This window comes from Brachionichthys hirsutus, unplaced genomic scaffold (genome assembly GCF_040956055.1).
Source record: "Brachionichthys hirsutus isolate HB-005 unplaced genomic scaffold, CSIRO-AGI_Bhir_v1 contig_1088, whole genome shotgun sequence".
Classification (NCBI taxonomy): domain Eukaryota; kingdom Metazoa; phylum Chordata; class Actinopteri; order Lophiiformes; family Brachionichthyidae; genus Brachionichthys; species Brachionichthys hirsutus.
Genome location: NW_027180672.1, coordinates 10,254 through 38,026, shown reverse-complemented (window position 1 = coordinate 38,026; position 27,773 = coordinate 10,254). Strand labels below are relative to the sequence as shown.

General features: G+C 42.7%; 1 protein-coding gene and 1 non-coding gene across 2 annotated transcripts; one reads left to right on the top strand and one right to left on the bottom strand.

Annotated features, from left to right (window-relative positions):
• Positions 1–808: 808 nt before the first annotated feature.
• On the bottom strand, positions 809–27,773 carry LOC137916371 (microtubule-associated protein 2-like). The gene is made up of 17 exons (XM_068759415.1): positions 27,563–27,773; positions 21,510–21,599; positions 21,008–21,082; positions 19,108–19,323; positions 17,040–17,324; positions 13,021–16,056; positions 12,704–12,928; positions 12,234–12,365; positions 11,112–11,173; positions 10,251–10,392; positions 9,603–9,659; positions 8,897–9,204; positions 7,371–7,463; positions 5,161–5,253; positions 3,643–3,724; positions 1,558–1,670; positions 809–1,030 (listed from the first exon to the last, which is right to left on the bottom strand). The coding sequence occupies exons 1-17, from the start codon at positions 27,771–27,773 to the stop codon at positions 809–811; spliced, it is 5,442 nt and encodes a 1,813-aa protein (XP_068615516.1).
• On the top strand, positions 24,595–24,676 carry trnal-uag (transfer RNA leucine (anticodon UAG)). The gene has a single exon. It is a non-coding gene; the product is annotated as a tRNA-Leu (tRNA).

The following is a 27,773-nucleotide window of genomic DNA, read 5'->3' as shown; positions in this document are numbered from 1 at the left end:
CCATGGTCACCAAGCATTACACTGCAAGCAACTACAAAGCATGAACTTGTCTGATCTTAATCCAATAAATGACGAAATATTAAAATCATTTTTAGATTACAAAATAGCCTCTTTTAAAGTTAGAATCAATAACATGCTTGTCATAATATGGCCTAGTTCTTGCAATTTTACAGGTATATTTTTATAGCCATATTGTAGTTTCATGTTTTTAGGACTTAAAGATGAAGAAAAAAAACCTTCTTGTACATGTGTCTATATATATATATATTTGTTAAATATTTGATATATTAAATGACAAGAGTGACTTGCAGTAAGGATGCTTGGCGTGTTAGGGGGTTTGGCGTCCATGCATGTTTACTGAGTGACAACGACACGTGCTGCATGGTGCACTAGTCACATTACCTCTTATTTAATGTGCAAAAAAAAGGCTTAATGTTATCCAAAACACTGATCCAGGACCAGACAAGCCAATAACTGGCCCGCCTTTTGTATGCGCCACTTAATCTAGGACCAGTGCCTAGAATGAACTATTATATGCAACAATCGTTCAAAAAGAGGGAGGCCAACAAAATGAGTCAGAAATAGCATGTCTGGATATAAAATAGACATTAACTAAAGAGAGGACCATTAAGTAGCTCCTAAACAATGTCTCTACTTAAGAGTTGAGTGATGGATCTGGAAATGGAGATGCTTAGAGGCTGTGGTTTAGCTGGGCGTGGCCTCACGGTGGCAGAAGTAGGCAGAAAAGTTCAAAGGAATCAGGGGAAGGGCATCTGGGAAGCAGAGCAGAAATCCACTGGCCCATTGTTCACAAACCCTGCTCGGCCAGAGCTGCAGTAACATCCTCAGCCAGGGTCACTAGTTGTGGAGAATCCGTCACGTTGAGACTGCCAGAGGACGATAGCTGGCTGTCCCGGTGGTGCTGGGGTGACATCGAGCCGGACAAGCCTGGCGATTGGACGACAATCTCAGCTCCGTGGTCCACTCTTGCCTTTGCATGGTCGCGAAATGTCAGTCTGTGGCTTTCGATCTAATAGTGGGGGGGGTGACAATGTGTCAAAAGCGGCACATAGTTTCATAGACTAGACTAGTTTCATAAATATTTAATTGAGTCAGTGTCTAATGGTAGAGAATGCTAATCTGAGGTTGTATATTAATCTCTACATTATTTATTGATACTACAATAAAACCAGTATACTGTACCTTTTCCCCTCGAAGACAGGTGAAGGAATACAACAAGTTTTTGGAAGATTGGAATTATAAATATATGTTTATATATGATAGCATATATATAATTTACCCTACATTCATATTTATAGATTAGATTGTTACTTCATTATTATTTTATCCCTTCAGATTATAGTGATTTTCATATTGGTTGTTTTGATCTACATTCTCATTACTGTACAGTAAAAAATCAGACAAACTAAAGGAACTGAAAGGTCTTTTCAACATGATTGTGAAATTATAGACCTTCAATCAAAAAGAAGCAAGACAATCTCTCAAAAACTTGTTATTCCTCATATCGTGGATTGGGAGCATGGAGCTGGAACTCACCATGAAGTGGCCTCCACCGGGAATACGATGAGCATTATCCAGGGAACCCACCTTGGCTTGGGCTTTGTCTTTGAAGTCCAACTTCACGGTTTCTATACGGACGTGACCACCGCCTGGGGCGAAAAAATGAAAGCGAAAGAACAGAAAAAGCAGAACGAGTTCAGAAGCCGTACAGGCGTACACAATCAACATCAGCTGACGTCTCACAGTCACAACTATAAGGTCACTGGACAATATGGGGCGATTCTGTGGGAGTTCGGTGGGCCAATATAGCAGGTGTGAGGCTGGGTGATGATATTTGACCTGAAGTCCTGGGTTAACAATTGAACAGCATTCAATAGATTTGAGGTGAGAGATTTGTGCTGGCCAATTCCTCCACTTTTAACTCCTCTAATAATATGTTAGACTGTGAAATTTGCAATTTGTAAATATTGTGCAGCATTAGGAGGGCCCTGATTGGGCATTTTTAATAGGAAAATAATGCCCTTTGCTTCTGCTAACAGTCTGTAAAGTATTTTGAGGAGCTGCTAGAGTGGGAAGGGATTAAATAAGTTGTTATTGCCTGCATTCCTCATCAAATGTAAAAAGCTTAAACCCTGGAGAACACCCCAGTGCCCCGGTTTACTCAACATTATTTATATCCACAGTAGCCACGATGCTTTCCAACATCAATCAAGTCCAGATTTGTTCATCAGACTGGTGAAGCAGGATCCATCTCTCAATAGATTGCTCTAGCATAGTCCATTGCAAATAGTGGTGTGAGGCTTGTGTGCAGTTGCTCGGCCGTGGGAATCAATTTGACAACGCTCCTAACACAGAGTTTGTGTCGACGTTGCTTCCTGAGCCTTGATGGAACCCTGTAGTGAGGTATTCAACAGGATTTCATCAGGAAGGTGGGTGGGTAAAGCTTAACTGAAAGAGCTCGCATGCTCAGCAACCCCTCAATCAATAAGGGTCAGAAGACCAGAAAGAACCAGCAGATGGCACTGCAGAACCCAAAGAAGTCAGCAAATCAGGTAAAACACCAGGTATGCTGGAAAACATACAGGAAGTGATGAAATCATAAAATAATTAAGTAAAAAAACAGAGCAACACTACAAATCAAAATTGACTCTCGAAATCGCCTTTATTTGGTTGCACTCCACAATCCTGGCAAGTCTTATCCATAGACTGATCGATCAATCAATCATGCCTCATCATCTGGAGGAAATGTGCCATCTCTGGCTTGGATCAGCATTAGGGGCCGCCAGTAGCATTACAGTGATTTTAATGATAGCACAATGAAGTTCTTGCTCCCGGAGAGCCTTACGGTACGAGTTGTTCAGATCGTTAGCGCCGACTGTGGCGCTATTGTCCACTGATCCTCTTTACAGAATGCCTGCAAAACGTGAGGACATGCCATTCAAAGCATGGAAGGTCTTTTGATCTTATCACCATGTGTGCTGTTTCACATTCGCCCATATGAGGTAAAGACATACAGGAGACACATTAAGGGCCACCAGGAATCACAGCATGTCCTCATTTCGGCTGCCTGTAATTACATCCATATCAACTACCGGTACATCTCATCTGGGTTTTTTATTGTACAGATTAGTGCCAGATTTTTACATGAACTGCAAATTACATTATCCTTGTATTATCTTTGAAAAAAGTGAGAATTAAGACTGCATTTAGATTACATCGACAGTTTATAAGCTTTATTGCTCCTTTGAAACACCAAACAGAGGCCGAGAACATGTTCTCATCAGCTATTGCTACTTGTAGTTTTTGGTGGAGCTGCTTAGGCTAGCAGGCGGAGGTGGAGATTGCTGATCTTTCATTTTGTGGGCTGATTTGTTCCCGAGAAAGTTGCTCACACATTTGAGCTTGCGTGTTCACCTGGCTGAGATCCTATCACGATGCTGAGTCGGTTACTTTCAGAATACAGCGTTCGGTATGCTTTTACTTTGAAATCTAGACAACAAACGGCAACCAGATAAAGGTCAACTGTGTTTGTGACGGTGTGAAGACGTGACAGCTCATCCTTTCCACCTCTGGATGATGGTTATCATAATGTGCTTGGATTGTATGCAGGTAGACCGTTACCTGGCCGATGATGGATGTTGTCTAGAGAGCCGCACTTGGAAGTCACGTGGCTCAAGTCGATCTTCTTATTCTGTATCAGCACCTGGAAGAAACAAATTCAGGATAAGACAGGGTCAGAGTTCATAGCTGAATTCCCGCTGGCCTAAAATCATTTGCATACAAAAGATCCACAGAGCATCTTTTATAGAGGAAGACATAAGTTTGTCTGACTGTCGGGTATCATCGGAGAAATAAAGGCAAAAAAAATAAAGAAAAAGTACGAAAGCAGAACGCCAGCAGTCCAATAACAGCCATTGTGCTCTGCTGTGCAGAGACATGCTGGAGTTTGTTACAGAAACCAAACAAAGACTGAATTCAAGCTGCGGCTGCATCTTGAATTAAAAACGTTTTGGGCCAATTAAAAAAAAAAAAACTGTAAAAGAGCATAAAGATATGCTGGTAAGTGCCCAACCCTGGAGATCTGAAGGGGGAAACATAAAACACAGGGAGATGAGAGAGAGCACAGAGAGAAACCTTAGAACTTCTGATGCAGAACAGTGATCAAGAAAGGACACAACCTCTCTTTAGGTCACCCTTTTGTTTTGTCTTTTACTTTTTAACAAAACCAACAAGACTAAGATGGTGATGAATCGACGATTATGAACCACATTACAAACCACAACACTGTGAGAAGAGTTGCATAAACAGAGATGGGATGTGGTTTGTGTCGGCGTGGGTGAACGTCAGGCTGCAGGATGGCTCATCCCTCCAGAGATGTGAGATTATTGTGAGATTTTGTTTTGCTTCGGGGTCACACCCCAAAGTAAAATAAAAAGCAAGGAATTTTATATGCTGCAGTTTATCATTGTAAAGCTGCTAAAATGAACATTCCACACGTGTGTTTCTCTGAGAGAAATGCTGTTTCGTTTTTTAAATAAAATATTTTATTGCTTCATACTTCAGATGGCTGCAACCAGAGTTAATCAGCTGGGAGAAAAATGTTTCATGCAGCACGTATGACTCTTTATCTGTGTTGAGATTGTCTCAGTTCTGAAATGTGCGTCACCAAACACAAACACGCAAAAGCTTTTTTTGCATTAATCTTTTCAAGCTTCTTCGAGCTTGGCTCCACCAATAACAATAACATGTCTCAGAAAATAGAAGCAGTGTAGGAAAATGCCTTTTATTTTTAAACTGCCAGATTACCAGTGACTGATGTGGCCCGTTGACTCACCGAGGCTCACAAAAACAAAGAAAAATATTTTTTAGCAACCTTAATTAAAAAAAAAAGTCCAAACTACATATACGATCCTGAAAGCTCAAAAATGCTGCAGGAGACATTTGAGCCATATTGTTAAAAAAAAAGAAAGAAAGAAAAAAATCGCAAGACACAAACCACTACTGGTACATGGCGTCGATCAATACCAGTGGGTCACAATAATAAACTGGGATGTGAGGGAAGAAGAAAAAAAAGGAGAAACAGGGAAACAACGCTGACATCAACATGTACAGACAATGGATTTGCAGCACAAGACTCACGTTTCCACCTCCGGCTGAGTAGCCTCGCCTGTCCAAGGAGCCACACCTAGACTGAACATGGCTATAGTCCAGCTTAACACTGGAGATGAGAGCCTGCAGGAGCGGAGGTGAGGCATGAGGTGGGTGAGGACTTGGGCTTTTCTGCCATACTTGGAACAAGTGAAAGGCTTTAAATAGTTCAGAATATTCTCTCCGAAATGTCTGAATGTGCTCAGACACTAAAGTTGTTTTCACACCTGATCAAGTGGACTCGGTTCGATTGGGGAGCTGAAAGTCTGGTTTCGGTTCTGCTTTCACACTGATTTCTTATAGCGCACGGGACTTTCTGAGCAGCATCGCATGGTTGAAAGGGCCGCTCGTCGATTGGACAAAGTAGGAGGGAAAATCTCTCCCTCTCCCATGTTTGTTTTGGTTTGGAATGTGCCCTGTACTTCCTTTACCCTCGATGCACTGTGTATAGCGTTACTACGTACATTTGGTCCGGTGAGCTTTCACACCGCATACGAACCAAACCAGGTTTCACTTGCAAGCGAACCGAGACCCACATTTTCAGGCGGACCAGAGTTGGCTTGTTTGGTCCACACCAGAGTTTGGATGAGCTTTCACACCTGCCCAAACGAAGCGAACTATCAGAGGAAATGAACTCTGATCCGTTTAAAGCGGACCAAACTGCTCTGGTGTGAAAGCGACTTAAGAGTCAACCCAATGTTTCCCTTGTTGTTCTGGACAAACAATCAAGGGAAACGAGGGCTTTAAGCCAGCAAGCAAATAAGATTTATCTCACTGCATGAACTTTGACTCTTTACCGGTTGGTCTCTTCTAGTTTCTTCATAATATAACATCATATTAAAACAATGCTTTGTTTCAACTCTAAAACTGTTTGGAAATCCTCATCACAAGAAGAAGACTTCTCCAGAATATGCTCAGACTCCAGATGCAAGTCAAGAGCTGACTCATGGTTGTAAAATGTAAGTGTGATCGGCTGGTAAAGAGTTTTATGTAGCTGTGAAGAGAAAAGCAGGAGTGAAACAAGAGCAGCAATACAAATACATTTTACCCAGCAGCACAGTTAAAGCAATGGGGACTAGGCTGGATCGGAAAAACACACAAACACACACAAATTTAACACAATTTTGGACCACAGAACTTTAAAAAAGAGGAGAGACCACGAGTCGACTTATTTCTAAATGTGTTGAGATGCTACATACAACAAACAACAGGAAGATTCAGTTTTGAGTAAGAGGGAAGAGATTTTGGAGGGGGTTATTGAGCATGATTTTATTCTCTACTGATGTCATTTGTCTCTGAGTGAGCTGCATTGTGATGACGTTTTAGGGTTCAGAGAACAAAAGACAGAAAATAAAATATGGCTGAAATTTTTAAAAAAGGCACCTTACTTCGTTATCATAATTATATCCAGTTTATGCTTTATCATTTGATCCTAATTGAAATAACATTCATGCTTTAGTCCTTCCTTTCCACAATGCAGTACCGCGAATCAGCGATGCAATTTATTTCACTTCAACTACATTACCATTTTATGATTTTTGTTTGTCTGTAAAGCATAAAACCAAATCTCTAACTATTTTTGAATCATGCAAAAAAAAACTTTTTAAAAACTGAAATGCGAGGCAGTGCAGGGGGAAGGGGCTTTAATAGGAACATTTAGCAATTTAGCAGCTTCAAAAATATCATGAGAACAACTCAGCAACAAGACACCCCCACTAAAGAATAAAAAGAAACAACCATTTACCCCCTCAAATTCAAACCGCAGGTGTGAGATGGACCTGCTGGACTTGAATGTTTGAGCACAGCAGGCATTTGCCAGCACATTGTTTCGGGAATCTGGCTCTCTAACCACGAGGCCACCTCGGTGCCAGATAGTTGGGCTATTTGAAGTTTTATGGTGGAAAAGGGTGGTTCAAATCAAAAGGGTGTTCAGTTTCTACTGGCTCTTCGTGTGTGAATAAAAATAAAAAAAACACTTTAATGACCAACTGCAATCCCAGAGACAAAATAAAGGAGTATCTAGCAAGGGACAAACTGAAGGGACTCCTACGACTAAGGACAAATATACTCGACCATCACGCTGCAGTATTCCAGACATGATGCAATCCTGCAGGATCAATCTGGAACTAAAATTAATTCCATAAACGAGACGAATCAGTCGATTGGGAAGGGAGCAGTCGCTGAGGGCTGAGAGTACATACATGACCTCCACGGGGAGAGGGCTTCAGATTATCCTTGGAGCTGTGTTTAGAGAGTACACGGCTGGTGTCGAACTTCTTGTTTAAAATATGAATCTATGGAGAAATGCAGAGACAGTCAGGGCCTCTTACATGTTGGATAGTGCTGTTCAGAAGACCACTGGGGGGGGGGGAAAGATATTTCAATATTTCAATGCAAATCTGTGAATTATCATTATAATAACTATTTTACTTACGTACATATATATCAATTGTATTCCAATATTAATAATTGGAACTGGTCAATAGCAAACTTATTTTATTTTTTATTACAATCAATTACTAAATTGATAGATCAGCAATTCAGCGTTGTCAATTTGATTTGTTCCCTGTTCCTTGCCTGTGTACCTCGTTTGAATTCTTTTCAGATGCATCAACTTTCATTTCATGAACACCTCTGTCAATTTTAAATGTAATATATAAAAAAAAGCATTTAATATTCAGATCTATATAAATAAATTAATGCTAAATGTTGAAAAGGATTTAAATGATTTCAGTAACACCCTCATGTCCAGGCCTTTTAAAACACATCTCTGAATGAACAGTGCTACGTGTACCAGGATGTCTTGGGTCCAGATCACACTGTGTGCCGCTGACAGACACAGAGCTACAGAAATGAGGCGCAGCACTGACTTCCAGATCCAAGACGCCCTGTGTTTGGCCTCTGTCAGGGATCTTCTGTCTTCAGGCTTCTATGAGGACAATCATTGGATAAGTCAGAGGCAGAGGCCTGCGATGGCCTACGGCCGCTTTGAAACTGAAACTACTTGGAGCGTGGCGCTATGGAGGACTACAGAAAGGTCAGGAGAGGGATAGTTTCCTTTCGTCTAATATAAAGTGTTACTTCCTCCTCACTGCGGTTGATAAATGCTGTCAGTCCTCAGCCAATAAGGGCTGATCAAATCCCTGAGGAATACTGAAAAACCAGGGGTAACTGAACATTAAAGCATGAACCTACAGGAAGCTACAGAAGTCATCCTTACATAGCGAATGTGGCAAGTCTGTAAAACATTTCTGTTCCCTGTTTGTCCTGCAGATGACAGGCGATGCAGGATTTTTTGGGATGACTAAACTGGGCAAGACATCACTGACGGCTTACAAGAGGTGACACGCGGCTGTCTGCACCCGTTTTGTTATAATGCTGACATTGCGTTTCCGATTCTCACGGAGCAGCGGATTTGTCGAACCGAGCGGCTGCAATCTCCCAAACATCCAGCTAATGTGGATTCTGTTCTGCAGCAGAAAACACAATTTGAAATGCAGATTTTAGCCAGCTGTAGTAATTTAATGGCCTCGGTTCACAGAGCTGAAGAATAACCAAGAGGAGGGGGGGGGGGGATGTCACCTAAAGAGACATCGGGTCACTTTCAGCAAATATGGTGAGAAAGCAAAAATCTGTAAAACAGATATTCTGGAATAAACCAAAACCAAAAACCAGTATGAAGCCGTTTTTTTTTTTCATTGGATGGTGAGAGAATATATATTCTGACCTGTCCTGCTTTCGGCTGGTACTTGATGTTTTCTGTCGAACCAATCTTGGACCTGATATTCTTAAAGTCTGGCAGTGGCTGGTTGATGATGCGGAGCTGCTTGGGCGTCGTTGCAGGCGACTTGGGCGGGGTGCGGACCACGGCCACCTTCCTCTCCTGGGACATCAGACTGAGGGAGCGTGGGGTTCCGGGAGTCCTTGAGGAGGATGAGTAGCTGGGCGGGGTTCCTGGGGTGATGGCTGTGGATCCGGGGGTGAGGGGGGTGGAGTGCCCACTGCGAGCCGAACGGGAACGCACTGATTCTATAACTGGTGGGAAGGACAGGAAAGGTGATGACTGGAGATAATGGTAAAGAGGTGCTATATTTTAAAGTCCTGTGATTTTATTGTTGTGGAAAATATTTGAAATTATATTTTAAATGAGGAACAAGAATGAAGGTAACAATCTTATAATGCAGAACCCCCATTGCCGGTAACGATTGCAGCTAAATCCTGATTATGTGGTTGAGCAAAAATGAAAGTATGACTTTGATGAGGATTTTGACTTTTAACAGTCACTTTTCAGACGATAAGATGTTTTGTAACAGCAGCTTTACAGACACAGAGCATTTCTTGACAGTGAAGCCTACATCAAATCTCCAATACAGCAGTCTAAAATAAATTGTTCTCTCTATCTTGATGACAGAAGAATAAAAACTACCCGCTACCTGTCATACTGGGGGCTCGTCCTGTCCTGTGTTCTGCCCTCATTTCTGCAGGAAATGCTGTGGAGGGTCAAGCAGGAAGCGCTTCAGACTCAGTTAGAGAAATGATATTATTATACTGTATGTCTAGGACTAAATGCATTTCTAGGATATTTGCAACACAACAATTACATAAAGAACACACAAAAAACCAATTCAACACAAAATCAAACAGGATTAAATACATTTCTAAGCAGTATTCTGAATTCATCCATACTTGCATTGATCGATTTGCTATGGTTCACATTCTGCATCTTGTGGAGTTAGAATTGGTGGAATTATTCTTTTTCAGCAAAAATGTATCCTGTGAAATGTCCCGAAGAGGAGCACAATGTCTCACCTTTACCAGTCATCAGCTGTGCTATACAAGCTGGTTTGAGCTGTTACAAGCGTCCAAATCGGAAGGAGCATACATACAAAAACATTCAAGATTATCTCTGAAATATTTTTGCAATAATTGTCTTTCGAAATGTATGTTAAATTGTCAGATTTTGTGTTATTTATGTTTTACCCAGCATCCAATTTAATTTTATCTTTTGACTAGGTTTTTTTTTTTGTCATCTAAATACCAATACTATGTGCTGTCAGGCGATTAAAGGAGCTGAAGCCTACATGTGGGTCTACGAGGTGCTGTGGACCCAGAGCTAGTGATGGAGGTGGAGCTCTCCTCCTGGTCGTGGTATCCACGGCGACTAAGTATAGCAGCATGTCGTGGGAGTGAGGTCCTCTTGTCAGGGCTGCATGACCCTCCGTCCTGTTGTGAAGCATACACCAGAGACAAGACGTATATCCATGTAAGAAACAACATGTATGACTTAATGTTCTCTGCGTAGCTCCTGCAGCTACAGGGCTCATCTAGCCATCACCTTGCCTATCAGAGAGCCTTGCAGCTCTACTGAGGATGACCAATCTGCATTTACTGAGGCAGCCATTCTACATGTGGAGGTGGCGTCAGTGGGAAATGATGGGCATGGCACTGAAATGGCACAACGTGAGGCCAGCTGGATGCGTCACATGCCACCAAAATAAAACATGCGAGGTGGCAATAACAAGGCCTTGAGGCAAACAAATGAGATGGAGAATATGGATCGGCAATTAATTTCAATGGACCTAAAGTGAACGAACACATTTAAGACATGGAAAAAACATATATATATATTTTGCAAACTATTAACGGTTATTCACATGATGGAGGCATTGAGTGGAGTCGTAAGGTGACTAAACACCCACTCTGTTCAAAAACCTTGAAGTGGAAATATGTTGTCTGGCCATACGTAAGGGAACAAAGGCAAACACTTAAAAATAACAACTATGTACATTTTATATCTATATTCTTTTTTTTCTTAAAATGAATTCACAAAAGCAAACAGTCAGGCTGTTTCTCGGTAATACCTTCATATGGCATTTCTCTCGAAGTGATTGATTCTGTTACCGTTCAGTCATTCCATCATTGGCCCGGTGGCGTATACTCACTGATGCTCTGTGGTGAGACTGTCTGGCAACACTGAGAGGTTGGCGACCATCTGTTTGGGTCTCTGAGAGACAAGCACAGAAATAAAGCGATGTTGGAACAGGCAGCACAGATCCCTTAACCTTCATATAAAGAGAGCGAAGTCAAAACCTTTTAAATGCTCTACAGAAATTAAAATATACAACTTCCTATTCTTAAACCTGGCATGGCAAGTTGTATAACAAATCCAAAGTTCTATATTGTCAGGTTGTTGCCCCCCCCCTCTCGTGAGATTTCTTCTGCAAAGATTTGGCATGATAACACAGAGAATAGGGGATTTTTCTATTATCTAAGACAACGCTCATGGGAAATAATAATCTAATTGGGGCAATGCGGCTCTCGACTGGGCCATTCATCATCAGTGACACAGAATTCAGTTCAGGGGACAATCAAGTGCAAACTGCTTCTGGGACATACCAACATTACATTACCAGGTACATATGACATAACCACTACCCTTACTAGTTGCCTGGCAACCATAGGCTGAGAAAAGCCTCAGTAAATGTGTCATACATAAAAAGACCAGAGATAGTAGGAATGTTCCGCTTTTTTTTTCACAACAAAGAGCTCATTACTTTACAATATTTGGTGTAGGAGCCAAAATGTAAATGTGTGTGATTTTTATGTTACTGTAAGGGGGTGTGGTTTCACGTTAATACGTTGGCTGGATGGTGGGATTCAGACGAAATGGGTAAATACAGCTCCAATATTTTCCATTGACTGTGGCTCTTGTGTCCCGATTGGAAGGCCTTTGTTTAAATAAACCACACATAACACATTTAGACCAGTGATACTGAAATGTAGTTCAAAGACGAATCACAAACTTTCAATCGCAGGAGTTCGGTTAAAATGAAAAGGAAATGACCAAAGAAGATGCACAAACAAATCAAGTCAAATGAAAAACATGAAGCAGTCACTTTTTATTGTGATCATGGACATCCAGATGCACACACACACATGTAAACAAACAAACAAATAAACAACAAAAGCCAACAGCGGAAATAAGATGTGACGGGAACTAGATTTATGGTGGCTCTCCTGCAGGAAAACCACCAAATGTTTAAAAGGCCAAGGCGATGCGTCACCTGTGGGTCTCCTTCTAGGACAGGAGTGGTGCATGATGGGGCGTGTGTGGCGGGCTGCTGGTTTCATCACAGTCCTCTTAGCTGGGGAGTGAGTCTCTATTTTCCTGGTAAACTCAGTCTTCCTTATCAGAGCTACATTGTCAGAAGAAACAAGAGCAGTGGCAAAAATAAAAATAAAAAATAGAGAAAAAAAAATCTGTTACAAAATACCGAGCTCTGGAAGAGAAATGTTGTCTGTTGAAAACAACTGAAATTCAAATCAGTCATTTTGTCATTTAGAAACACTTAAATATAAACTACAAATTAACAGAGGCTGTTTTAACACTGAACTAAGAGGAGACACACAGTTCCTGAACTCAATGTGTCAGTTCAGTTCAGCTCTAGGGTGTAAGATATCAATCTTAGTTATAGAAATAATCACTTAACTATGTCATTTCAAGAAATGAAACCAAAAGCTAAATGGCCAGAACCTTTTTTCTTCTTGATATCCTCTCTGGGGAGGTAGACGGGTTCTTTGCGGGCCGGTTTGCGTTCCGGTGTGGACATTCTGCCTTTAGGTCGTCCTCCCTTTGCCTTTGGTTTCTCTGTCTTCTTCTGCTGCGTCTGCTTGTTCGGGAGCGTAGCGGGCTTTCTGGATGGGGTGGGACATTTGGGCAAGGGCTCGATCTGCTCTGTTGCCATACTCTTATCGTCATCTGCAACGGCGCAAGAAAGTACATGTGAAAAGAGACGAATTGAAACGTGTTCATTTGAAGTAGAAGAGCGAATGAAAAGCAAACGATCTTACCTTGCGTGTCAATCCAGGAGCTGTCCAGGACGGAGTCATCCATCGTGGTTTCGTCTCTGTCGTAGCTGTTTGTTGGTTCCTCTGTTTCTACCATTCTAATCTCTTCTTTCTCAGGGGAGCCATGGGTTTCAGGAACATCGCCCACCTCCTCTAGACTGGCAGCCTCCATATCTGCTTCTTGGGCCAACTCCACAGAATCCTCCTCTTCCTCGTTCTGGGAAGCAACACGGAGGGTTTCAGCCTCGGGTGGGGCAGAGAAACGGACGCTGTGGCCCGGTTCTTCGGCTTCGTCGATCGTCTGCACCACAGTGATGAAGTCGTCCTCAACGGTCACCACTGATTCGATGGCAGCACAAGTCTCGGCGATCTCTTTTGCGCTCACTTCCTCGCCTTCCTCTTGCTCCTTCTTGGCCTCCGCCGGTTTTTCAGTTTCTTTTTCTACAGCCTTTATGGCTAAATTGTCTATATCTGGATATGCTGGTTTATCTTCCTTCTCTTTTAGGTCCTTCTCTGTCTTCTCTTTTAGTTCAAACTCTTCCTTTTCTTTTAGTTCCAGCTCTTCCTTCTCTTTTAGTTCAAACTCTTCCTTTTCTTTTAGTTCCAGCTCTTCCTTCTCTTTTAGTTCAAACTCTTCCTTCTCTTTTAGTTCAAACTCTTCCTTCTCTTTTACTTCAAACTCTTCCTTCTCTTTTAGTTCAAACTCTTCCTTCTCTTTTAGTTCCAGCTCTTCCTTCTCTTTTAGTTCCAGCTCTTCCTTCTCTTTCTCCTTGTCTTTTAACTCCCGTTCTATCTTTTCCTTCTCTTCCTGTTCTTTCAACTCTTTCTCTATTCTTACTTGTTCCTCTTTTTCTTTCTCTCTCTCCTCCTGCTCCATCTTTTCCCTGTCCTCTCTTTCTTTCTTCTCCTTGTCTTGTTTCTCCCTTCTCTCTCTCTCCATCTTTTCTCTCATTGCCTGCTCATTCTGTTCTTTCTCCCTTTCTTTCTCTTCCCTCGCTATCCTCTCAGCCTCTTCTCTCTCTTTGTCTTCCGTCTCTTTCTTTTCCCTCTCCTCTTTCTCCTTCAATTCCCTTTCCTTCCTCTCTGACGCTTCTTTCTCTTCTTTCATTTGCGCCTCGACTACTTCCTTCTCCTGTGCTTCCCTCGTTTTTCTTTCTGACTCCTCTTTCTCGTCTTTGTTTATTCCTAACACCGGCGAGAGTGTTCTTTTGGGAGAGCCATAAACTTCTCTTTGTTTGAGTTTGGAAGGGGACAGTACTGGCGAAAGCAGCTTGTCATCGTCAATGTTACTCTCCACCGATGACGCAGACGACGTTTTGAAAGGCCTGGAGATTTTGTCCTTGGCCATGCCAGTCAGCTGGTACACATCTTCAGCGTCCACCTCTTCGTAGGCCTCCTGGTGGACGAGTTTGACCTTCTCTCGAAGCTCCTGCAGTTCTCGTTCCTCCTCCACACTGAGAGGCCGGTCCTCCATCTCCAGTTTACGGATCTGCCTTTCGTAGTCCGCTATCTCCGTCTCTGACACTGAGCCTTCGCCGCTGGCTTGTCGCTCAGACTCGCTCTCCAGCCTTCCGCCTTCTTCCAGTGTCACAGTGACCGTTGGTGTCACAAATGACTCACTCGGCGGAGCGAGGGATTTCTCATTGGCAGTTTTATTGATGGGATCCACAGAAACAGCTTCTTCTTCTGCAGAGCCTCGTCTCTCCGAGCACTTCTGGTCTTCCTCTTCCGAGACATCGGTAACTCCCGATGGCTGGCTCTCCACAGACGTATTTCGGACTGCTAGTATCCTTGCCTGCTCAGCCACTTTCTCCTCCAGGACCGAGGGAGTGAAACCCTGTGCAGACATGTCTGTGGGGCTGAAAACATCGGCAGGGGAGGGCATGGGTCCTGAATATTCGCTGAAGACACAATATCCCATCTCTTCCACCTGGCTATCTCTCGTTGTGGGACTCTGTTCCCCTAAAACGAGCCTACCCAGCAACTCATCAGTGAAGGCAGAAGCATCTGCTTGAAATGATTTTCTTCTTGTGACCTCTGAATCATTGTTATCTGATGCGAGTCTAGAACGGCTGCCGGCGAGATCCAGCATCTCGGGCAAATCTTGAGCCATCACCGTGCCGTTTTTGTAGGTGTTCTTGAGGCGCTGTGGTGATTCTGGTGAATCCGGTTCAGGGGGGCTGGGCTCTGACGCTGGTTCGATTGTCCTTGGAGGCGATGAAGAATCGGAGGTAACAGAAGCGGCAGTCTCCAAAATCAGGGGAGGGAAAGATGTAGGCTTATCCACGGAGGGTGTAGTGACTGGGAGGGAGTCTGCTGACTCGTCTAGACTTCCGCGAGCAAATGGCATGATGTCTGTAGCGAGTGGAGAGAAGTTGCTTGGTCTACCTTGGCCACTTTGATCCCTTGCTCCAATGGTAATGTTAAGGGAATAACTCCTCTGCTCTAAGGCTAATTTACCAGGAGAAAGCCGGCATTCATTACTCCTGTCAGGGACTGTGAACACTCTGTTGTCTCCTGACGTTTTTTTTACCACTTCATCGTCCTCTGTGTCTTCCACCTGCGATTCCGAGTCACCTGTTCTTTTCGCCTCACTGGCTCTGCTGAGTTCATAATAGCCTTCGCCCTTAGACTGCGGAGTCTCATCAATTCCCACCGCTGATGTTTCAAAATATGCTGACATGCCAGATCTGTCTCTCGCATCCTTTGAGCCGTCTCCTCCTTGATCTTTGTTTGCCATTGATGAGAAATCACTCGGAGAACTGATGCTGCTGAACTCTACCACCTCCACCGACGGCTGTTTCTCCGACACTGTGATTGGTTCACCGTATGCAGGCTGGAGTGTGATGGATTTAGAAGATTTTTTGGCTTGATTTTGAACATTTGGAGGTACAAAGGATGGCTTATCCATGGTGGGACTCTCTGGGACAACTCGTTCACCAGCGAAAAACTCCTCTGGGCGTTTCTCCAATCCGATGCTGTCTGGACTCATGGAACCGCTTTTCTCACTCGTCTGCTTGTCTGAGTCCATCTTCAAAGCTGAAAAGACATCTTTAAGTTGGCTGTTTTTAATCATCATATGGTTATCTAATGGTTTTGGCATGCTGCACATTAGATATTTATCAAGCAAAGAACTGGGAAAGCCTTTTTTTGTACAGAAATAGCCAAAGCTCTCTGTAACTTACAGCACAATGACACGGCCATCGGTGAAGAACAACGGCAAGGATTATGGAGTCCACCAAGTCACAGATGGGTAGGGAAATGGCATGGCATGTGACGGAACCGGCATGAGGTAACTTTGACGCTGATGCATGAGAAACAAGCAATAGTATCTGGGATGGGTATATCCATGCAACTCCAGTAAAACATTAGACACACACAAAATAAATATTTCTGTCATTCTCTGTTATGGATTCTTATGAGAATTTGACCAGTTCAAATATATTGTCGTCACAAAGTTTCATTAATTTGGGCTGTTAGTAATGACTTCCATATGTCAATCAATGGGCAAAAAAGTAATAGATCAAACATGGAAGTGCCTTGCAGATGAATGACAGAGAAATGGCGAGCATACGGTATAAATAACAATTGAACTGCTATATCACACAGTCAACACAAATATCCTGCAACGTCTGAGGAAACCGGCACGCCATCGCCAGCCATGTGCAAACACAGGACGGAACCTAGAAGCCTCTCGCTGATGAAGAATCACAGTTGTACTTTCAGCAACACTTTCACTTCATCACATCAATACAAAACAGGCGGCCCAAAAACCACAGCTTCACAAAAAAGAAAAGAAGAAGACACAAGCGTAAATATAGCACACGGTAAATCCAGATTAAGTTAAAAGAATGTAGCACTTTTCACCGACAAGCCTGTGTTGCCTTGCAGCCACAGCAGTGCGCAGCATTCGGATTGCTTGCAATTCAAACCTGAATTCTACATTCTACTTGAAAACATTTGGCATTCCTATACAATGATGCGGGAGCATGCAGGCAGGGAGAGCAGAGGGCAGGACACACCTGTCACAACACCCTCTGCTTCTTCCTCCTCTCTGTCCATAGAGCTCTCTGCAGCAGAGCAAGCTGCTTCAGTCGGCCTTAGGTCTAGGTCCCGGCCTTCGTCTACGGACTCTGCCTGTTCTAAGGGCTCAGCTTTGGGGCTGTCCAGCTCAGGCTCTTCCCCGCTCCACTGATGCTCATCAAGAGCTGTCTCGGACTCTGCTGCCTCTGTACTCTCCTCCTCCTCTTCCTCCTCCTCTTCCACCTCTTCCTCGCATTCAGCTGTAAGAGTTTCCATTGTCTCTTCTTCTCAAAAAATAGGGTGAGAGGGGGACACATTAAGACTACAGGCAACACAGACTTGTGTGAGGACACAACTTGTGATAGGACACTTTCAGCTCTGGAAAAAAGATGACAAAATCTATGTATATTCACATATATAACTGCATTACACATACAGTGCATGTGTGTTCCTGTTTCTACTTTGATACTTTGTGTATTCACTATGTAAGTGCAGTATACATATATTTTTCATATGACAGACATAACACATTTTTATTTGTACCTTTTTTATTCCATATATATATGTATATATATATAACCATCTTAGATGACTGGTTGAAGTAATATGGAAGCCTAAATTAAGTTGTATAACACTTCTTATATCTCTGGGTCTTTAGAAAATGTGGCCAGGACTGCATTTCAGTCCTGCAAAAAGCTCCTTGGTTTCTTTACATTACACAGACTGTATTTCTAACTGTGTTATGGGCATTGTGGGTGTGGGAAACGTGCCACTTCACTGCTGCTGTGTGTCAATTTAAATTTTTGCATAGATTATACAAGTTCTGTTCATGTGACACAGCTTTGGGCCAAAAAACATGCAAGTTGCCTGTTATTTTCTCTGCCAGTGATTTCCCATTGTAACTGTTATTTCCTACTGGAGGTTCACCCTTCTTTAGTAAATCTGAAATAGCATGTGTTCAGCAGCAACCTCTGTGACTTTCTAAATTGCTTTTTATGTGATGCACCTGTAGGCCAATCAATGGATTACTGTGGACTCTTACAAAAAAGAAGAAGAAGATGCACACACATTTAGCCCGTTAAACATTTCAAACCACTTTGAGTACCTTCACCTCGATTTTCTTTAAGCCTATGTCGGTCAGATTTTTTTCCACTTTTCTTTGTTTAGTTTCCTTCCATGAGCACCAATCAATTTAGGGACGGGAGTAGCACTCCATTTTCACACTGCATTAAGATTGACCATCATATATAGTCACTTAGAGTCATCAATTGAGCATAATCAATTATATTAGCTGTGTCAGTCTAAATATGGACAGACTGTTGCTTTGGGAAAGGGCAGTGGTATAATCTACGATCCTATCCACTGCCATGCATCCCAGATAAGTTATTTCGACGAATGGCTGGTGTAGAAGGCTGTTTTCTTTTTGTTAAGCCTAAAGGCATATGAAGCGAGATTGGAATTTATTTATTTTTTTAAGATTCAATATTCATATTTCTACAAACAAAAGTAAAGGTTGCATGTAAGTGCTTGTGAGCATATTCGGCTGAAGGTCCTTCTTGTTGCCACAGTGAGTGCGTGCCTAAAGGAGGGGGTTTGGCATGGCGAGGGTTCATTTTGAAGAAGGAACAAAAGCACATCTCTCAGAAATGACAATCACGTAAGCAATTTGGACTTAAAACGGAAGTAAGCCTTGGTGGCACAATATGGTGTTACTGGTGAGAAGTGTGATGTTTTACGTCCACTTTGTGAATCACAATGAAAATCTTAGGCTGTTTTAGAAACATCGCTGCAACGTAAAGGACTTCATAGCATGACAATGACACAAACTCAAGAAAAAAAGAAAGAAAAGATGGCGAGCTGACAAACACGACAAGGACACAAACAAACTGACGGACGGAGAGACGGAAGGACGGAGGTAGGGAGGAATGAAGGAAGAAGGTCAAATCACAGAAGAAGGAGAGGAGGACATCTGTGTTAAAAAGTGACAGGAGTGAGACAGCGTAAGAGAGAGAGAGAGAGGGGGGATGGATAGGGGGAAATGGCAAAGAGGAACCATGCGCGGTTCACCTTCAATCTGTCTAAAGGTCACAGCCTGCCCTGTGGGACGAGAGCCCGAGTGCGTCCACTCTGGGCTGAACAATGGGTGCTCATAGTACTCCTCGTCGGAGTGGTAGGGGTCGTCCTCGGGCACGGAAACTGAGATGGAGGGGGCGAGGAACTTGCACCTCTCCCGAGAATTTTGGAAGCGGCGGAGAGGCCCCGCCTCCTCCTCCTCCCCTACATCTACGAACAAGACAGACACAAGGAGAAGAACTGCAGGGAAATCTGGACACAGACTAAAAGTGAGAGTGAAGAGGAGGACAAGGGTAAAGGGGAAAAATAATATAAGAAAATGGAGAACATTTCAAAGAATGCTCATCTTAATGATGATTTACTGGATAATAATGTATATTCAGTGCCATTAATAGAACAGGGTTTAGCAATTTGGGAAAATAAAACTATTTTTTTTTTGTGAAAGCAGGGTGTCCTAATCTTAGTATTTTCACAGACTGTTTTAAAAAAAATACTAACTTTGGTTCTCAATTGGAATTTATAAGACATTATTTGGTTTAATTGAACTGCGGTCAACAAATTACTAGAAAATTATCATCATGTTCTGTACTAGAAATAACAAAAAAAAGATCAGCATTTTTTGCAGTGAAACAGTAGATAAAAACACAAAAACATTAAGGTCAACAAAAATAGAGAGAGCGAAACATACAACACACAAGACAGTGACATGAAGACCGTGGCAAGTCACGGAAAGGTAACAAAACTTTAGGCCAACCAGAACCTGAGACAAACAAATTAGTAAATTAGTGCATCATTTGAGGAAAGCATCAATAAAAAAAAACAGCTTTGCCAATTACACCCACATAAAACACACACAACACAAAACGTATTTTAACAGCTCTATGTCAGTCCCTTGGATCCAATGAGAAACACCACATAGATAAATGAGCCTTTTTACGTCTTCTACTCTACAGTATATCAACAGACCTACACGTTTGAGTTTGATACATGGCTGGCCAAGCTGCAGACTCAACTCAGGAAACGTAATAAAGACCAAGCTAACTAATGCTAACTGTGTCTCTTCGTTGCTCAAACTAAAACTTAATAATAAACTTAGAAATAAACCAAACTGTGTCATGGTGTTACAATACTGTAAAAAAAAATCAGCATATAAAAAACACAAATGGGTGTTTACTTATTATTTTAGTCATGTATAGGTTCAGGCAGCTAACTAGTTTCAGAACAAACTTCTTTTGCATCAGCTTAAGGGCAGCTACATATTTCAGTAATGCTGCGACCACGGTGAAAGAAATACAGAAACAGACGGACAAGCAGACATGTGGGACAAGAAAACTCAGACACACACACACAACCAGGGACACAACTTAAAAAGAGACAAATAACACAAAGCTTGGAAGGTTGACTAAATTGGCTGTCATATTAGTGTGTGGGAAGACAGTGAGTTTTGGAGGTTAGACGAGAAAATGGAAGGAGATGATAAAAAAAAAAGAGTGCACTCATAATAAAGTGGCCATGCATGAGAGTGTTTTGTGTTTCTTGTAGAGATAAATAGAATGGAGGTACGGGTTGTATCCATCGAGATTGTATAATGAAGTGAAGGACGAAGGGTTTTAAACAAACTTATGTCTGACAAATGGAGACCATGTTCCCTGCTTTCAGCAATTCTGATGTGCACGTTTCTTGAATGATCGCCAATGTGTGGTTTGTCCCCCTGTGGGTGGGGCCTGTCCTGGAATGGGAATTAAAGGATACACCCAGAGCCAAGCCACATCAGTACCCCCAATAGGGTGGCAATCCCAAAACCCCTGCATGGCTTGAGTCATGGAAGAGAAGGGATCTGCACTCCCTTCCAAAAGAGACGTGCTCCCTGAAACGTGTATATTTCATGGCCTACCTTGTTCCAGAGGGCCAAAGTGTTCCGCAGCAGGCGATGGGGGAGGAGAAGGAGGCAGATTTGTGGTGTCTTCAACTACAAAGCATGATGGGAGGAAAAAAATATTTACTGCCATATAAATTACATCGTAAAAGAAACTAAACACTTAATAAACCATTCTGTTTATAAAATATATTATGAACATCAACACACTTAGCTGAAGCTGTATTAGAACAACCCACCTTCTGCGACCCTTCCATGCCATCATCTACCATTTACTTGCATATGAAACTTGAAAGCCCTTTTTATTGCCCTCTAATACAATGGTGGTCACTTTTAGGATTTCTTTTTTAATTTATTCCAGGTATTCTTTTTTCTGTTCCATGCATTAGTCACAATATAACTTCAATCTATGTAGATTACATGCCAGTTGCAGCTCAACTTCAAGCAGCACTACGCCAACGAGCAATAATTTCCACCACAGAACAAGTGTGCCCCGTGTGCCCGTGTGGGAGGGGCTTACCTGATGGCAACCTTTGATTCTCCTGTTCTCCCTTCAGCACAGCCACTGCCTCTGCTGTCACTTCCTGCACAATCCGTGCTGACACTTGCTCTGAACACACACACACACAAGGTTAATCACATTGGTTAGAATTCCCCTTACTGTTCCTCTATTCATTCGAGGTGGCGGACTCGTACCATCCCAGATGCCACTCAAATGCATTAACTTTCCAAAATTCAGGATCAAATTACATTTTTTGCAGCGGTGAGGCGATAGGAGATTTACAGTCTCCACGACAACACTAGCTTCATATTTATGAAAGAAGCTGCCTTTGCTGTCTGGATGTCTGACACTGGTGGGTGGCGGAGAATAAATGAGAACAATACGGCAGGAAAAGCTTTTAAGATGATGGCTACTAAGAGCAAGGAGTAATATTAAAGTAAATCTGTGATATCAGAGTTTTTGTCTGTATGATGTCGATGCTTGTGCCTCATTGGGTCACGAAAACAAGCCTCTAATCCATGAGTGAATGCATGTTTGTGCAGAACAAAACAGTTAATAAATAAAAATGGCATACAACATGTGGAAAAACATGGATGATTTCTGGGTCGGAATGTTGCTGTTGACTTTTCCCAAGTAGTGCCATTTAACTTTAATTTGAATTAAAAGAAGGCTACTACAGTAGATATCACTTAAAATCATACCAAGTGCCACGGTTCAAGAGGGAAAGTATCTATTTTTGGTGCACTGCCCCTTAAACTAATAGATTTCTGCTAGTCTGAGTCTATGAATTGGTTGAAATATTGGCAGGCGTGCAGAGGGAGCTGCAGCGTGCTTATCAAACCGGCCTTTATTTGCATAGTAATAGTGCTAATGTGGATTTGGGAGACAGTTTCATGGCTTTTACTGCTGCTGTTTTAGGACCGTTCTCTATCCAACTCTCTGTCGCCCACTCATCAGCACAAACAAGCGAGCAGGCATACACATAAAACGTTACATGCGCACACACACTGTTCTCCCAGGAACACTTAAGCAGCCCACCCTCCAAATCAAAGCAGCCATTTCCAATTTCCAATGGGAAAATGAAATAACCAAGTGCCCGGCAGAGAAAATGGAGCCGACAACGTTACCAGTGCCAAATACAATCAACGGCTGTTAAATCAAACAACAGAAAACGGCCCCTAGATATAAGTCCTGGAATCAAAGAGCCCTGCTGATGCGTTTGAGAAGCTGTCCTCCAAAAACTGCCCTCCTCTGCAATGGGCATAACACTTTGATTCGCAACAGTTTTTGGGATCAAGTTCAGGTGGAGTCCCAACACCATCCAACAACAAACGTCTAAGTCTAAACATGCATAGTGATGATTCCTTTATTTTAGGATGTGAGTCTCCCACCCAATGCACACAGGGTTAAAGAAGAAAAGCTGCGTTTGGTGGTGGGTGAGGCAAGAAGATCCAAGTTAAAGGGGAGAAAATCTTCTTCCTGAATTTAGAATATATCTCAATGGGCATGAATAAATCACTTTATCATTAGATGTAAGATAAATACATTTGAAAAAGGTAAATAGTTTATATAAATACATTTTGAATGCACTAATCTGTATATTAAAGCCAACTCTTCAAGTTGTGTGTTAAATGTTCCCCAGATAAAATATTAGAATTCAATCTGTAAAATCATGCATAATATACGGGCCGACTTATGACCAAGTCAGTTTATGATAAAACTCTCGGAACTAATTGTGATCGTAAGTCGACGCCCCCCCCCCCTGTACTGTGCCCAAACACGACATCGGAAATTGAGTACAAAAGGCCTTCACAGTCACCGTTTCTTACTTATACATCTGGAAATAACCAACCACAGCACGACAGGCAACAGGAGTGAACATCCAGAATATGTCCACGCTCACACACAGTCTCCAGGCTTGCTGGGAAACTCATCTGTTCACTTCATTTGGACTAAAGTCTTTTCCCCTTTCCAGTTTGAGTATGAAGAATGAAAACACCTTCTAGTTTCGTTGTTTTCTGGCTATGGCGAGAAGGTTCACCAGATCTGATAAACTAAACTCATCCCATGAGAATACATTTTATGGAGTTGAATATTACATTTACATTTTTTGATTTTAAGTCAGTCTGTTTTCTTTCTCTTTTTTTCATTTTTCATTTTCAGATTTGAATTAATCTACTTTCTTTTTTTCTCTCTCTCTCTCTCTGGGACACACATATCATCAAAGTCGCCGACCTATTATTTCTTCCAGGCTACCCTCCCATCGCCGGCGAGAACTGACCCTGCTGGTCTCACCATCATTCTGATCGTGATGTCGACTGACAGAGCAGCCTGACTTTCAACTGCAATCCCAAGAGAAAACACACATGCATGAAGCGCTGCACTAATCTCCCATAACAATATCACACACACACACACACACGTAGCGATTTAAAGCATGTGTTACCTGATTTAAGGGCAGACTAAAGCTGAGAGCGGCCCCTCGGTGGAAAGACAAATGAATGGAAGCTCAGAGTCAACGCAGCCCGACACACTCGCTCACAAACAGCGGTACTGAGGGGGGCACAGGGAGAGCAGGGGTAGCGACTGTCAGGATAGCAGCCGGCAACGCAAAATGTGTACGGCAAGGGGTTGCCATAGTAACAAACTGATGGATCACTGGTTTCTCCCTCGGTAGAATTTAGATTCTAGTAACATGCCATCGCTGTCTGCAGCTTCCAGTATAACGGAAATAATGCTGGGACATGGCTGCTGAACATTAAAACCAATGTTCTGCTGAAATGTAACAGAATTCAGAGTCAATGCAACAAAGCCGCTGTTCATGCTGACTGAACAAAAATATATCAGAACCTTAAAATCGTTTAGCATGTCTTGTCTCCTAACCTAACACACGCACAGGAGATCCATGCATTACCACTAAATGTTGCAAAAGTCTCTGGAACCAACGAGCAATGGAGTCATGCGTTCCACACCAGGACCAGCTGTTAGCACAATGCTAACGATATCCCTGATACAACACAGAGGGAGCTCCTCAACCAACCTCACTGCACTCAGTATAAGAACTTTTTACATTAATTTACTTTAATCTCCTTCAGTTTTGTGTGGTAGTGTGGCCGAGTGGTCTAAGGCGCTGGATTTAGGCTCCAGTCATTTCAATGGCGTGGGTTCAAATCCCACCGCTACCAGCGTGTATGTCTTTATTGAGATGTCAGCCGTCCAGGTGAAAAGCAAAACTTGGTTTGCTCCAAATGATTTTTATTTTATTTTATTGAGGACAGCACAGTGGTATCATGGTTAGCTCTGTCTCCTCACAGCAAGAAGGTAACAGGTTCGAATCCTATCTGTGCTGGGTTTGAATGTTCTCTGTGTGGCCCCATGAGGTGCTGGTTTCACGGGGCCACACAGGTCCGCGGTGTAGCCGCCTCACGCCGGTAGCAAGCTGGGAAGCACAAAAGCAGCTGTCGATGAGACGATCGTCTCATCTACAAGAAAAAGGATGGATAGAACTCGTTTTTCTTTTGCCCTTCCAGCATAGTTGGCTGACTTTTCCAACTTTAATCACTAAGAAATGTCAAAAGGGCAATTTCATGCTTCAGTAGGCTCTTGTTGTGTCAGAGGCGCTTTCCAGGGCGAGCGAGGGCTCGCTGAGTGTCAGCATCAGCCCTTCTGTCATGCTTCTGTCTTGGTCACTGTGCCCATGATTTAGCTTGACTCTGGAGAGATGCCAACGGATGCTGACAAGGTGCTCAGCAGACCAAAACAGCTTTGGTTATACATTTGTGATATATGCTAATAATGGCCCAGAGGAACACAGCAAGCCTTAAAAGTTGCTAATTATTTCAGACTAAAATGTATCCCCTCATTTTAATGAGAGAGCAGTTCACTGAAGAGCTCTGGTTGCATGCCTAGGGGCCATGCTGGAGCTGTAGAATCCAATATGTCCACATCTTCTTCTGGCTGAAAATACGTTTTGTTGGACCACAGTGACCTTGACCTTTGACCACCAAATTCTAATCTGTTCATACTTCTGGCAAATTGGAATCAATTCCTTTGAGAGCCTTAATGAGATACCACGAATGGCAGAATGAATGAATGTGTTTGTGAAATGTGAAATGTGTTTCTGCTGTTTACTGACTGCATTAGTTTTGCAAAAACCCAATAGAACAGTGATGGAAAATACAATTCAAATGTAAAAATAATATTTTTCAGCATTGTCTTTGTAGTTAATTACAGTCTGACATGAATTAAAAATGTATGCTTCATATAAAGTATGTAAATCAAAGTACCGAGAACTGTGGCGTAGTGGTTAGTGCTGTCGCCTCATCACAAGGAGGTGCTGGGTTCGAATCCAGTGTGTGGATTTTGTAATTTCTTCGTGTGGGGGTTCTCCGGTTTCCTCCCACCTCCAAAAACAAGTAATTTTGGTGATTACTGCAAATTGTCCGTAGTGTGTGTGTGTGTGTGTGAATGGTTGTCTGTCTTTGTGTGGCCCCGCAATACCCTGGTGACATATTCAGGGTGTAGCCTGCCTCGTGCCCATAGCAAGATGGGATAGGCTCCGTCAACAGCCATGACCCGCAAAACAGAATTAAATGAATGGATGAAGTACTGAGTATAAGTTTATATACTTCTTAGCCTGATTTAAGTACCAAGTGGCATGACGTTGTGACGAGGCTCGAAGCTTTTCTTTTTCTCCGTATATAAATAATTACATTTTAAAAAGCCCGGAAATGAGTGTAATAATGTCATCCAGGCATAATAATGTTTTGCAATCATGTGCACATTATCGCTATTTGAAATTCTGATTGAGCCTGCATGCTATTAAATGATTAAATATGAGCATTTTGGCCGTTAAAATGGTCAATTGTCAACAGGCATCGACATAAACGCTGGAGTCAACCTTAAAAACTAGTATCACTTAATCCCTACTGTTTGGGACATGGGAGGTTGATTATCATCGCTTGCTGCATGGCCTTCTCTGTAACAAGCTACATGCGAAAGAACAAAAGAACTGACAAAGTAAATTGTAGGGGAGCTGTTTCCATGGCTACACCAATGGTACGCTATTGTTCACGTCTCCAGGGCGTGATCGAGGGTAGCGGTGGAGGATTGGGAAGCACAGAGCCAGATTTTACGGGTTAATTATAGCACCATTAATAACAGTGTGATTCTAGTGAGGACTCAGAGTGCTGCAAACCCACACAGAAGAAAGGACAGGACGCATGAAAGTAACGACACATGCAGCATATTGACTAAAAGACACAGACACGAACTTACCCAAGCTCTTACAATACGACGACACACACAAGCCCAAGTCAAAGACAATTTGAGCTCAATGCAGATGTACTCTGTTTGACCTTTCTCTCCATCAAACCATAAGCTCTGCGTTCGAAGAGAACAAATCAAGCTGATCTGATGAGTATGTGCCATACTTGGACTTTAGAGAACCCACGTCCCAAGCAGCCCAATAATGCAAAAGATGTAATGATTCCAAAAAAGATTCAATGACTTGCACACCTCGCTTTCACTTCCCTTCCATAATTCTACCTTTTAAAAGGCTGTCATGCACACGCATCCAATTGTCCACATTTCTGCTCCTATCAACTGCAATCCTGTTTTTATCTGATTTCACCCACGCATTTTAACATTTACATCTACACCTACAGAGATGACCCATTAAAGCACGATGCTTTTATTCTTGCATGCCATGTGCTGTACTTGCCACGAAAGTGCATTTGTTCTTGCTTCACCATGAAAAACACATTATACAGCTAAATATAATACATTAAGATACATTAAGTTGGGCAGCGCGGTGGCCTGGCGGTAAACGCTGTTGCCTCACAGCAAGAAGGTCACAGGCTCAAATCCAACTTCTTTCCTTTCTGTGAGGAGTTTGCATGTTATCCCCGTGTGTGCTTGGGTTCTCTGGGTTCTCTGGCTTCCTCCCACCACCAAAAACTTGCAACTGATGCATTGAAAACAATGTCTCCACTGACCTATCTGAAAGGCTTCAAGTAGCTTCATGGCAAGACTGATTGCAAAAAACAATCCGGTTATGAGAAACATCTTACCAGCAGTAACGGCGTGAGCACCAGTTAGATCTCCATTTAAGCCATTCTCTCTGGCAGAGTAGGAGGACGTGGCCATGTGGGCGACTCCGGGCTGGCAGGTCCTGAAGGGGGAGGAAGAGTAGCCGTTTGCCCCACGGGTGCCAGTAGTCTCCTGCCCCCCAGATGGATCCCACTGGGGGGTGCCGTCTTCTGGCTGCCGACTGTCTGCCAT